The sequence below is a fragment of the Phodopus roborovskii genome, unplaced genomic scaffold (genome assembly GCF_943737965.1).
Source record: "Phodopus roborovskii unplaced genomic scaffold, PHOROB, whole genome shotgun sequence".
NCBI lineage: Eukaryota > Metazoa > Chordata > Mammalia > Rodentia > Cricetidae > Phodopus > Phodopus roborovskii.
In genome coordinates, this window is record NW_026126586.1 from 178,433 (window position 1) to 192,968 (window position 14,536).

Below are 14,536 nucleotides of genomic sequence, written 5' to 3' on the forward strand. Positions count from 1 at the left end.
CATGCCTGCACACCACAACCTCTCTAGTGTACAAGCTTCCTGAGCAGGAATTGGCTCTTTTCCCCTCACAGGTTTTAACATTGCAAAAACATCTCCTTGACTGACAAATCCATAACAGAACAACTATGTCTCATTACAGTTCTGTCCCTCAAGATAACCCAATGCCATCTACAATTTCAGGCTGTGATAAACACTTATTTGGTGGATGTTAAATCTATAAACATATGTGATGGAGAGGTTCAATTTTGTACACACATGTGAAGGTATTCACAGAGCTCATATTAGACTCCTGAAGAAGCAAAGCCTCAGGAGCAAACCTGAATGTCTTCCACCCACAAACTGCACATGGGTTTGGGCTGGTCTAAACTTTTGCTTTAGAAATGTGAAAGTCTCACCTCATACAGGGCACAGTGGCCTATAACTGAAATGCCAGCACCTACATTCTAGGTCCTAGAAGGTAAAGGCAAGAAGGTCAGGCATTTAAAGCAAGCCTCAGCTACACAGAGAGTTTGAGGAAAACATAGAATGTTTCAAAAAAACATTGAGGGCTGGAAAGATGGGTCAGTTCATTTTCCAACATCTATGTTAGACGGTTCACAACTGCTTATAACTCCAGCTCCAAGGGATCCAATAGCCTCTCTGGATTTTGCAGGTACAACATTCATGAAAGGTGCTTGCTACCAAAGCTGACAACCTGAGTTAATCCCTGTAGCCCCAATGGGGGAAAGAGAAAAATGACTCACACAAGCTGTTCTCTGATCTCCACATGTGAGCTATGACATGTGTGAGTACAGGTGCATACATACACACATACAAATAAGTAATTAAATGTAATAAAAAATAAATAAAATGTTAAAAAAAATCTCACCTTGAATAGGTAGAAATAAACTTGTTTGGTATCTGCATCTTCTTCTTTGTGGACGCAGGTAAAGAGGTACTCCACATCCAATACAATTCCCAGGAGTCTGTTCATTTCCTCCTCTGACACATTCTCCAAGTGGGAAACATGAGCAGCTTAAGGTGAGACAAAGGAAGAGGTGTAAGACGAAAGATGCAGTCACAAACATTATCCACAGTAAAACAGAAGGTTAACACCTAACATGGTGGCACTTGGCTATAGTCCCAACACTTGGCATGCTGAGACAGGTGCAACACAAAATTCCAGGCAAGCATGAACTACAGAGCAAGATCCCAATAAAAAAAAAGATAAAACAGTGGAGCCATCAAGATGGCTCAGCAAGTGAATCAGCTTGCCACACAAGCCTGATGACATAAGTTCAATCCCAGAACCCACACTAGAAGAACACAATTGACCTCTGACCTCCTTGCATGTACCATGTTATGTTCACCCCACACTCACACACACACACACACACACACACACACACAATAATAATAGTAATAATAATAACAATAATAATAATAATAATAATAAGTAGCCAATCATGGTGGCTTTCAATGAGCTGGCTCAATGGATAAAGGTATTTACTGCCAAGACTGACAACCTCAGTTCAAGCTTAGCTCACACAGAAGAACCAATTCCAAACAGTTGTCCTCTGTCTCCATAAACACAGTGGCAGACACACACATATACACAAGTACACAAACACACCCATACACACAATAAAAATTTCAGAGGCCAAAGCAATCCTTGTAATCTTCTTACCTGGATAAATCTAGTGGACACATCTGAATTCACAAGCATCAACACTGCATCTTTGCATTATCAAATTGAAAAGCAACTGATTAGCTAGGCATGGTGGAGAACATTTGCCATCCCAGCCCCCAGGAGGCTGAGGTAGGAGAATGAAGTGTTTAGGTAGAGCCTGGATTACTGAACAATGCTCTGACTCAGAGAGTCCTGGGTTAGACTAAGAATAGTGGTACATATGTATGAAATTCCATAATGAATCCCATTACTATATGCTAAGTTAAACTTAATTACAAAAAGGAAAACTTCAGAAGTGCCCCTGGGTTTGAGGTTTGTGGCTGCCGTGGATGAAATAGGCTGTTTCCCAGGCTAGCACCTTGTAACCACACCTTCCATCACTTCACTGGCCGCCACACTGACAGATGTCAGGTTAGGCACTAGAGATTTACATGCTGAAATTTACTGATTTTTATCTTGTTTTTTTTTGGGGGGGGGGGATGGTGCAGAGAAGGTTGGTTTTTGTTTTGTTTGAGACAGAGTCTTACTACATATCCCTGACTAGCCTGGAATTTACTATGCAGACCATGCTAGCCCTAAACTCAGAGAGATCTGCCTGCCTCTGCTTTCATCTTTGCCTCTATGTGTGTGTATGAGAGAGGGGGGGAGGTGGGGGGGGGAGAGAGAGAGAGAAGTCTACCCAATTGTGGCAATGAGAACATTTAAAATCTACTTTCTTGGCAGTTTTCAAGAACACAATACATAAAGAACAATCTTTTTCTTTTTTTGTTTGCTTGTTTCAAGATAGGGTTTCTCTGTGTAGCCCTGGCTGTCCTGGAACTCACTCTATAGACCAGACTGGCCTTGAACTCTTCCTCCCGAGTGCTACCACCACTTAGCCTTTTTCTTTTAAAAGTTATTTATTTATTCTTTTGTATGTATGTTTGCCTGCATGAACAGATATCCCTATCTGTTACCCAAGAAGTCCAGAAGAAAGGGTCAGACACCATGGCACTAACATTAACATTTATGAGCTAGAAATTGGACCCTGGGTCCTCTACTAGAGCTGAAAGTGTTCTTAACAATGTCCCCAGTCCTAAGAAAGCATGCTTGCTGTAGCATGACAAACAAATGCCCCACAGACTGATATTGGGGTTTCAGCTTCAAGGTGAAGATCAGAAAAGTAAAGCAGCCGGCTACTAGCTCTCACCTCTACACCTCAGGCTGAAAATCAATCCTGGCTCCACTAAACCTCAGACTGTAATACCAGATTCCTGATGTGGTTTCATGCAGCACTTGCCTAGAGTGCTTGAGGCCCTAAATTCAATCCTCAGCAGACACACACACACACACACACACACACACACACACACACACACACACAGTTTAAAAAAGAGAGAAAAGAATCTAAGGATGCCTATTTACATCAAAAAAAAATCTTCTTTAGAAAAGATTAAGGGGTCTGAAGAGATGGCTCAGCAGTTAAAAGCACTTGCTGGTCTTCCAGTGTCCAAGTTCAATTCCTAGTACCCACAGGAAGGTTCACAACCATCTGTTAACTCTAGTTGCAGAGGATCCAATGCCTTCTTCTGGCCTCCACAAGGACCAGGCACACATGTGGTGCACGGACATATAAGAAGACATCCATGCACATAAAATAAAAATAAATATATCTAAAAAAGCGCCCCCCCCAAAGAGTAAGGGTTTCTTTTAGTAATGAGTGAGTCTTTGGGCATAGCACAAGCTGCTATCAGTGAACAGTTCTGCTTTACAGTTAGAGGTGCTGGCAGGAGTGGGGAATGACTGAGCGCCTGGAATCCAGAGATAAGCTTAGCATGTCCAGTTCTAACAAACAGCCCCAAAGTACTGTAGGTTTAAATGTGAGTGCATTTGAACATTTGCAAACCAAAGCAAACACATCCTCCCTTTAGTCCCTTTGAAAGATGTTAGAACAAGGAGACAGTAACTCAGACAAGTGATCTCAGGGTCTTGAGAGATGTGGCTGTTTGAGCAAGGCCATTATTAGACTACCTGGAGACAGACAAGGCAGTCTGGAATGTAAGGAAATGCAGTGGCTCTGGAAGGTGACAAAGAAGACTGAATTGGTGGTTGATGGAGAGGAATACAAGGACACAGACAGGACTGCTGTCATTTCAGGATGACATGTCACATTTATCTTAAAGTCCAATTTGCTCTGCTGGTGGTACTCTTTTATGTTTTGGAGGTAAGGTACCAATAGATTGACATTTGAAGACGCTAGCTGGTGATGGGAACTTGGTAAGAACACACCTATAAACTCGAGGAAGCAGAATGAAGAGCTGGAGGCCAGCCTGAGCAGCCAAAAAATAAAAATGATAAAATGTATTATTTCTGCAATTAACTGACATGAAAATTTTTAGCCTAGTTATCTCCAAAATGAGGCCAGTCCCTTAAAGGCTTCCAACTGACCTCAAGGAAGAGCCTGCCTAGACATCAGAAAAAGTGACCTGACAAATGACCTCTTCACATGAAGTCAAAAGTGACAGCCACATACTGTTGTTGAATATAAAATAACATTTTCAAAATGTACTTAATTAATTTTTTAATTTTATTATATTATTGTTTGAGGCAGGATTTCCCTGTGTAGCCCTGATTGTCCTGGAACTAGTTTTATACACCAGGCTGGCCCCAAACTCAGATCCACTTGACTCTGTCTCCTGAGTACTGGGATAAAAGGCCTATGCCACCACACCAGTCTATTTCTTTTCTTTTGAGACAATGTCTCACTATGTAGACTAAGCTGACCTAACTCAGAGATCTGCCTGCTTGGATATGTGTGCCAACATATCCAGCTTGGATGCAAACTATGTATAGTCTTAGAAATAATGGAAATTCCATCAGTTCCTTTTCTGGGGTGGTGTTTGGTTTATTTTCTTGAGAAGGAGTCTTATTATATGGCCCTGGTTCCCCCTGGAACTTGCTATGTAGACCAGGCTGTCCTACTGGCTTCAAACTTCTGGCAATTCTCCTGCCTCTATCTCCCAAGTGCAGAAATTGCATGCAAGCACCTCGATGCCCAGCCCTTCCACACACACACCCCACACATATATCCTCAAACCCCCCCCCCCGCCCCTCCTCCACCCCCTGGCAATGTCTCACTGTGTACTTAGTTGTCTTGGCTGGCTTCAACTTTATAATCCTGCCAAGTCCCAGCTCCTGCCAAACCTGGCTGGGACATAATGTTTTAAGCTTTGATGGCTGTTTCCTGGCTCCTCAAGAAGTTTTCATCAGGACAGTGTAGCAATAGTGTGGGAGAATCTCCTGTTCATAACCACTGCCCTTATCTGGGCTTGTTCTCACAGTACATCAAGCTGTAGAACAGAATGGCTGCTAGTGTTCTATAGATGCCCTAGGTGTTGTTCATTACTTTCGACAACATACTGCTCTCTCTAGTACTGACATTTCCTCTGACTGCTTTTTGAGGATACTAGTGTTTTCCTTAAAAGAACTGAGGTACTAATGGTCCATCTGCCATATGCTATGTAGAGGGTGTCTGAGGGCCTGAGTTTAGGTGATATAGAACTTTTAAATTTGGAGGCTAGAGAAACAGCTCTATGACTAAGAGTACTGGCTGTTCTTCTTCCAGAGGACTTGGGTTCAGCACCAACATGGCAGCTCATAACTGTTTGTTATTTTCATCCGGGGTGGGTGGAGTGGTACTACTACTACTATTATTACTACTACTATTACTAATCATTATTATTATTATTATTATTATTATTATCCTTCTTCCTCTTCTTCCTCCTCTTCTTCTCCTTCTTCTTCTCCTCTCCATGGACACACCACATATGCAGTTCATATATACATATTCCAGCACAAAATGCATGGTGATCAAAAAGAAATTTACAGTCAGGTACAGCGGCATATGCCTTTAATCAAACTGAGTTCCAGGACAGCCAGAGCTGATACATAGACAAACCCTATGTCAAAAGACAGACAGACAGAGAGAGAGAGAGAGAGAGAGAGAGAGAGAGAGAGAGAGAGAGGATAGAATCTCCCCCAAACACTTTGTTCTTTCTGGAGAAAGGTCTCTCTATGTAGCCTTGGCTAGTGTGAAACTTGCCATATAAACCCCAACTAACCTCAAACTCACAGAGGTCCTCCTGCTCCTGCCTCTCCAGTGCTAGACTAAAGGCATGTTCCTCCACCCTAGCACTTTAATTAGTATGTTTTCAAATTTTAAAACACGCCTCTCTGAAATGTCACTATCACTAAGAAAATGTTCCAACACATCTCCCATGGAGGGATAACTGCCTTAACCTAGAGACAGGAGAGAAGCCCTAGTCCCTACTTCACATGACCTGTCAGATCTACATGACCCCAACTGGATGGTATTCCCCTACATATGGAATTGTGGTGGGGGGATGGGAGGGGAGGGTGGTTAGAGTGCATGTGAGAGGGCAGAGAGGGGAAAAGTAAGGAGGGGGGAAGGGAGAGGGAACTGGGATCGACATGTAAAATAATAAATTAAAAAAAAAAATGCTTTGACTCCAAAATTTAAGTTGAAAGACAAGTTACTGGGGAAAAGGATTTCTATTTTTGTTTCCACAGAAAATGAAAAGCTGTGGATTCCTTCCAGACTAATGTGGTTTGATCACGCCAGACCACCTGAAACAGAGTACAAGGTGATCCTACATTCAAAACAGCTGGACAAAACAGCCCTACAGACTACAGCTAGGATATCTGAATCTTCTTCGAATCCCCCATGACAGCGCCCCTTACCAGCAGGAAGTAGTTTGGAAAGAACGATGCCCAAATTCCCAAATATTGTCTATAAATGTTTGTTTTCATTTAAATGGACTTGGTTTTAAAAAGAAATTGAAAAAAAAAAGATTTCTTAGTAATTCTATATCTTTGTTAAAATTCTACTTTCAGGTCTTGAATTGTTTTCAATATTTCATTCAAGTATTTGTATTTTCAGTATTTATGAAGGATTTTTTTCATATCCTCAAATATATTAAAAATTGCTTTTTAAAAAAAAAGAAAGACAATGTTTCAAATTAAAGAAGACTAAGACAAAACTATTTGTGCAATTCTACATTGGATATTTAGAGGACAGGAAAATGTGTTATGAAGGACATTTTTAGGGGGATAGCTGAGAAAATCAGGCACACATATTTTATTAATATTAAACTTACTGAAATTGTAAACTGAGCAGAGATTACATAAAGATATAGCTGTGATGAAACAAAACCAAAAGCAACTTGGGTTAGAAAGGGTTTTGTTTTGTTTTGTTTAAGCTTATGCTTCCACTGAAGGAAGTCAGGACAGGAACTCAAACAGAGCAGGAACCTGGAGGCAGGAGCTGAAGCACAGGCCATGGAGGGTATTGCTTACTGATGTGCTCCTCATGGCTTTCTCAGCCTGCTTTCCTATAGGATTACCAGTCCAAGAGTGGCACCATTCACCATGGGCATTTTCTCAATAGGAGTTCCCTCCTTTAAGGTAACACTAGCTTGTGTCAAGTCAACATAAACTATCCAGCACAGGGGTGTGTGTGTGTGTGTGTGTGTGTGTGTGTGTGTGTGTGTGTGTGTATAAAAAGTAGAACAAATAGGAAAGCAAATAACTAAAACCTAGGGGAAGGACATATGAAACATTCTTCACCCTGTTCTCATGACTTTAAATTTTTATGACTTTTTTTCTTACTTTAATTTTTTTTTCCTTTTTTTATTTAAATTGGAAACAAGGTTGTTTTACATGACAATCCCAATTCCCTCATCCTCCCATCCTCCCCTATTACCCCCACCAAACCCCAGCCCATCCCCTTTCTGCTCCCCAGGGAGGGTGAGGCCTTCCATGGAGAATCTTCAAAGTCTGTCATATCATTTGGGGCAGGGCCTAGGCCCTATCCTATGTGTCTAGGCTGAGAAAGTATCCCTCTATGTGGGATGGGTGCCCAAAGTCCATTCATATGCCAGGGATATGTACTGATCCATTACTAGAGGCTCCCTAGACAGCCTAATCCTCCTAACACCCACATTCAGGGGGTCTTGGTCAGGAATTTTCTTTTTTGAGACAGGGTTTCTCTGTGTAGTTCTGGTTGTCCTGGGACTCACTCTATAGACTAGGCTGGCCTTGAACTAAGAGATCCACCTGCATCTGCCTCCTGCATGCCTCAGCACCACTAAGCCATTTACAGAATTGAAGAGATGGCTCAGCAGTTAAGAGCACTTGCTGCTCTTGCAGAGAATCCAGATTCAGTTCCCATCTCCCACATCAAGGCTCACAACCACCTGAACTCAAGATCCAGGGGACCTGATGGCCTCCTAAGGCACCATATGCATATGGTACACACACACACATAAAATAAATAAAAATAATTAAAGTTATTTCCAGGTGTGATAGCACAGACCTTTAATTCCAGCGTTGGAAAGGTAAAGGTAGATCTCTACGAGTTCGAGGCCAGCCTGAACTACATAGGGAAACAAAGAACAAAGTTATTTCCAAATAAGTGTTATTTTTATTTGACAGTTTTGGTTTCATCTTTGTTCTCCTACTTTGGTTTCCTTAGTACTGGAATTAGAACAGTGTACCACATCCAGCTAATTATTTTTAATACATCTAAACTTAATAGTCAAATCTATTGGGCCTTGCTTTAATTCAAATAGTCTTCCAAAAGCCTGTTACAAGATATGGGTATAATTATGTCAAATTGTCCAGGGATACAGGAGGCTGACACTGAAGAATCATGACCTTAAGGCCAGCCTATGATGCAGAGTGACACCTTACCTGCAAATCTGACTAAAAATAATTACTCAAGACCGGCCACATCTTAACTCCTAAGATTGCCCACTTAACTGGGGGCAATCACACACTCTAGAATCCACTGTGTGCAGAGTGGGGAAAAGGTGAGCCTCAAAGTTCAGGGGAACTAGGCATCTCTCCAGGAGAGTGCACCTCTCAATGCTATGTCACATTACAGACACCTGAGAACTATGAGGGACCTGCCCTGTGCCTGTCACCTAGCAGGAGACCTATTGTCTCATGGTCCCTATGTGCTGTGTGCTGTGACCCTTGCAAAGTGCCACTGATTAATTATACTTCCCTGTACTTCTCAAGGCTGGCCTGATAAGTTTTTTGAGGCCTGTTAAACTAGAAGCAAACACACAGTATCTGCATGGTTTGTAAGCATCATAAATCAGTTTATTGTGGTCAGGTGTTGAATTTTTAGTTTTTGGGGGTTTCGTTGTTGTTTTTAAGGGCCTCATCATGTAACTCTGACTGGCCTAGAACTTAATAAGTAGGCCCAGCTGTACTTGAATTCACCTGTGTCTACCTCCTGAGTACTAGGATTAAAGGCATGTGCCACCACACTGCCTAAAATCAGTTTTTCTCTTTAGAAGAGGTAAAATCAATGTGTACAATGTCAGAAGGCCAGAAAACTAAGGCCTGAAATGAAAACTGTTACCAGACCAATGGGCAAAAGGCTCATTGATCATTTAAAACTTGTTTCTCTTTCATAATAACAGATTTGAAATGGAAAAAGGGAAGTCTAAGAGTCAGAGCCCACTAGAGGATTGTGATCAATGGAAACCCATGGGAGCCGGCATGCCGATTTAAATGTCCCATAACTGCACTAAAAATGGTAAAGGAAAGTGATATGGCAAGCAGTCACTTGTGGGCCAAAGCAGGTTCAGGCAGTCCAGACCAACCTAAGCTACAAAAGCCCGTTTGAAAATAAAGCAAAATAACAAAAACCAAACAAACAACAAGTCAACAATTAAACGTAAAGATACAGGAAGAACAAAAAAGAATTGTAAATATGGCTACAAAGATTAAAATGCAGGTTTCACACAAGCCTGGACTCGAGGCTCTTGGGGAACTACAACAAATAACAAAAACAAGAGAGATCTCATCTCAGTAAAGCGAAGGTGATGGCCTACTCAGAACATCTCCTCTTTTCTTCTTATACATGTACATAAACATGCAAACACAAACACAATAAATGAGTAAATGGCTAAAAAGCATGCTCCAGCCCCCAAACATTAAAAAGTTAAAGGAAGACAGTCTACTTTAATCATATGTTTAACTTAATGTATATGAAATTAATGTATATATTAAATGATACTGTTATTTTATATACTCCCTATTGGGAAGTTATTGTGCTGTCTGAATGGGAATGGCACCGAAAGGCTCATGTTTGAGCTTATGTGACTTTGTAAAGATTAGAAGGTGTGACCATGTTAGAGAAGATGTGTCATTCGTGGGAGTGTAGAAAATGAGGTTTCAAAAGACTCTCTGCCTCCTCCTTGTAAATCCAGATTTGAACTCCCAGCTGTCCCTGACACCATACATTTGCTCCACTATCATGGACTCTAATCCTCTGAAACTGTAACCTCAATTAAAAGCTTTCTTTTAAGTTGTCTTGGTCATGTTTTATCACACTAGTAGAAAAGTAACTAAGATAATCACATCTATTTTACATTCATTTGCTCTAGTTCATCTTCAACATAAGTATGCATTTTATACCACAAATTCTTATCACTGTGCCACATTTTAAGCACTATTAGGCACACAGGACCCAATTTTAAACACTGTACCTACAGAGTCTAAGCCATGAAACCACATCTGTAGATCAATGTCGATCAACACAGCTAGCTAGCCCTCTCTTTTGCCTTTTTACCCTCTCTCTCACTCGCTCTCTACCTCTATCATCTATCTGTCGGTCTAGCTATCTCTTTTTAAAACATTATTGGACATCGAGAAATTAGAAATTGTAATGAATATAAAAATTATTGAATTTAATACTAGCAGTGAAGGAATAAACCCAATTTTACAAAGGAACTAAATATACTCTGAACTGTCAACCTTTAATCACAGTCCAGAACAACAAAGTATATATTTATAATTATTCACAGGGAAGCATCCAGCAGACCTTAAAGAATACCTTTACTTTTTAGCACCGTTAGGCTTGAGAGAATAAGAATTTCTTGACAGCAAACAAAACAAGCCATTGGTGGTGACACACACTTTTAATCCCAGCCAGCCCTTGGGAGGCAGAGGCAGGTGAATCATTGTGAGTCTGAGACCAGCCTGGTCTACAAAGTAAGTTCCAGGACAGCCAGGACTGTTACACAGAGAAACCCTGACTAAAAAAGAAGGAAGGAAGGAAGGAAGGAAGGAAGGAAGGAAGGAAGGAAGGAGGGAGGGAGGGAGGGAGGGAGGGAGGGAGGGAGGGAGAGAGAGAGAGAGAGAGAGAGAGAGAGAGAGAGAGAGAAAGACAAAACAAAGGCATAAGGTGTGGGCAACCAGATCTGAAGCTGGAGAGGAAGGGCATGAAGCAGCCTTCAGGAAAAAGTGTTCTGCAGGAGGGTGGGAAGCCAAGCTGACTGATCTAGCCTCTGACCTTGAGCCCCTACAACCTGCATGACTGGATTCACTTCCAGTACAACTGAAACTGAAAGGTGGTTGGGTGTGACTATGTACATTTTTAATCCCTGAATTTGGGAGGAGGCAGGAAAACCAGAAGTTCAAGGCCAGCCAGGGTTAAATGAGACCCAACCTCAAACAAACAAAACAAGACTTATGTTTTATTTTTCAGAAAGAAAAAGTGCCCCCACCTAGTGTCTATCATTTCAATAGTAGAAGTTGAAGCAAGAGATTATGATTACAAAACAAGACTTTAGAAGCTACCTCTACTTTCCTTAGGAAGCACATAGATAAAAAGATGAACATGAAACACAATAACAAAGAACTTTCACTTGTACTGAAAATGTCAATCCACACTGGTGACACTAGTGGCTGAAAAACAAGTAAAAGCAAGTGTGGTGGGTGGCACATGTGTATAATCTCAGAACTAGGGAAGTGGAGGCCTCGGCTTCCTGAGTATTCCAGGACAGCCAGAGACCCTGGCTCACAAAGAAAGCAAGGTAGTTCTAGGTTGTTGGCACACACCTGCAATCCCGTTACTCTGGAGGCAGAGGCAGGCAGAACTCTGTAAGTTCAAAGCTAGTCTGGTTTACATAAAGCATAAAGGTCTGGGCCAGATGGGAATGAATACATGGTGTGACTGTGTCTCCAAAAAACAAAACAAAACAAAACAAAAAACAAAGTAGACAATGATGTCCCTGAGGAAGAACATTAAAGTTGATTTCTCATCTTTATACACACACACACACACACACACACACACACACACACACACACACACACACACACACACCCTCACAAAACTAAAAACTGGAGGCCAGTTAAGATCATGTGCTGCTCTCCCAGAGGAAACTGGTTCAGTTCCCAGCATCCCGTGGCAGCTCACAACTGACAGGACCTACTTCCAGAAGATTCAATGTCCTTTTCTGGCCTTCAAGGGTACCATGCACATACACACATGCAAAACACTCATTGCACATAAAATTAAAATAAATTTATTTTAAAAAACTGACAGCTTATCACTAGTGGAGTTTGATCCTCAGCAAATGGCAGTGTTCAGAACAATAAACTCCAAAACAACAGAAATTCCAGGTGTACGAGGTTACTTGGTGTATCTCTTGCTTCCTAGTCTTAAAAACAGGCTTCTGTATAAATGTACAGCCCCCAATAATGAAAATTTTGTTTTGTCAGGACAGATTCTCATGATAACCTGGAACTCACTATGCAGACCAGACTAGTCTCATATTTACAAAGATTTACTTGCTTCTGCCTGTCCTACTGCTGGGATGAAGGTACACAGGCTTGCCATACACACACACACACACACACACACACACACACACACCCGTACCACCTTTTTTCCTTTAAAAGGCAGCCTTTTTTCCAGAACAATATGACTCTGTGAACCCAAAACTCACTGTTTCAGCTAGGCTAGCTGGCTGGCCAGTGAGCTACTGAGGTCTCCTATGTCTGCCCACTGACACTGGGGTTACAGGAACAGATGGGCATGCCTAGCTTTTAAGTGGAACCTGTAGGTTTGAACTCAGGTCTGTTGCTTTCATGGCAAATGCACTTACTTATCCACTGAGCCACCTCCTCAGACCCCAGGATGCTATTTACAAAACTGAGGAGAAGTGGTAGGAGATAAATAAAACAAACAAAAGTTAATGATCAATATATGGGTGATGTATCCAAGGTAATTTGCTAAACTAGTTTCTATGAATGAAAATTTTAAGCATGGGGAGGGTGGTTTTCTAAACCCTGACCAATGAATAAGCTAGCATTCCAGCAACAATCCCAAGAGTTCTTGGAAATGTTCAGATATTTCCTTTAAGAAAGCTGTCTAGAAACAGGGAGTGATGGTGAATTCCCAGGGCAATGACATTGGGAAAGCTGTGGCAGGGGGGATCACATGAAAGTACCCTATCTCAGACAAAAAGGAATAAATCAAAATGTTTATGCTTTCCTTTACATCAGAGGTTCTCAACCTGTGGGTCATGACCTTTAGGGGTTGAACAACCTTTCCACAGGAATCCTGTATCAGATATCCTAAATATCAAATATTTACATTGTTACTTCATAACAGTAGCAAAGTTACAGTTATGAAGTAGCAATGAAAATAATTTTATAGTCGGGGTCACCACAACATGAGTCACTACTAAAGGGTTGCAGCATTAGGAAGATTGAGAACCTGTTCACACTGTTCTATTTTCTAAACTATTTAAATGGAAATGTACCCAGGAAAGCCATGGTGTTCTAGATAGTTGCCCCTGCCTTTTGGAAGGACTGCTTTCCATGAGACTGTCTGAGAGTGGAACTCAGGGTTGGGCTAAGAAAGGCAGGGCTCCAAACAAGCAACAAATTGTTTCCCTTTTCTTCATGACACTTTTTTTTTTTTAAATCACTGTATGTGTGGGCATGCACATGTGTGCATATGTGCCATGATACAACACACATGTGAAGGTCAGAGAACAAGTTCTGGAAAGGTGGTCCTTTCCCTCCATCATATGGGATCCAAGAATTGAACTCAGGCCATCAGGGTTGTACAAAGTACTTTAACCAGGAGGTCATCTTGTCCAGTTCTTTAAATACAAATAGTGCTATTAAACCAGAACTTTTTCCACATTCCTGCAGGCAGCACTAACTGAACTCCACAGGTTACAAAGAAAGAAAGGACATGGAAGTAGAAGGCAGATGTATTTGAGGAGATGGGGGAGCCGGAGGGAGAGCTGAGACTGGATATGGCCAAAATATGCATACATGTATGAAACTGTTAAAGTAAATAAAATATACTTAAATAAGTATATCTTTCACAAAATATTTTAACTTAATTTCAAGGTACATCTTAATTTATGCATAGGTTAATTTCAGGTGTTAATTTGCAAGTATAAAGGACATGAAGCAATACAGGTACATACATGCAGGCACACATATACACTCTCTTCTGGAGAATAGCTCAATAGCACAGTACTTACCTAATTGACAGAATGTCTTCAGCTAGAATTCTAGCACTGAGAATCATAAATTTAAATTAAATTAAATAACTGCATACTTATTTTTCCATTCTTCACTATGTGTTTAAAAAAGCGGGGGGAGTAATCTGCTGCCAAAGCTTGTTCAGAAATATGAAAGGAAAAAAATCAGCTGGTTTTTGTCGTTCACACCAATTCTGGCATACATGTGTGCTTATGTGTATAGAACCACACAATACCCGGCTAAGGTAGAAAGAAGTTTTTGTTTTGTTGTTTTATTTTGTTGGTTTTTTTGTTTTGTTTTGTTTTTTGGTTTTTTTTTTTTTTTTTTTTTTTTTTTTTTGAGTGGTAAATAATTTGGGATAACAGGATTTCCCACTCAATATGAACATAGATTTCTTGAACTCCACTATTAATTGCATTACATTTCTCAGGTTATTCAATTCAAAGGACACCCAGTCTATTAATCCACAGATGGGTTATTATAAGCTAGGACATCTCTGGA

At 40.9% G+C, this 14,536-nt stretch overlaps 1 protein-coding gene across 6 annotated transcripts in view; it reads right to left on the reverse strand.

Moving 5' to 3' along the window:
* Nucleotides 1–14,536, reverse strand: part of Kat2b (lysine acetyltransferase 2B) — a 95,646-nt gene that overhangs the window by 47,663 nt on the left and 33,447 nt on the right. For all 6 annotated transcript variants that reach the window (XM_051204204.1, XM_051204203.1, XM_051204206.1 and 3 more), the window contains exon 3: nt 869–1,014. In XM_051204204.1, coding sequence (XP_051060161.1) covers nt 869–1,014 — 146 coding nt within the window. The remainder of the gene's footprint in view (nt 1–868; nt 1,015–14,536) is intronic.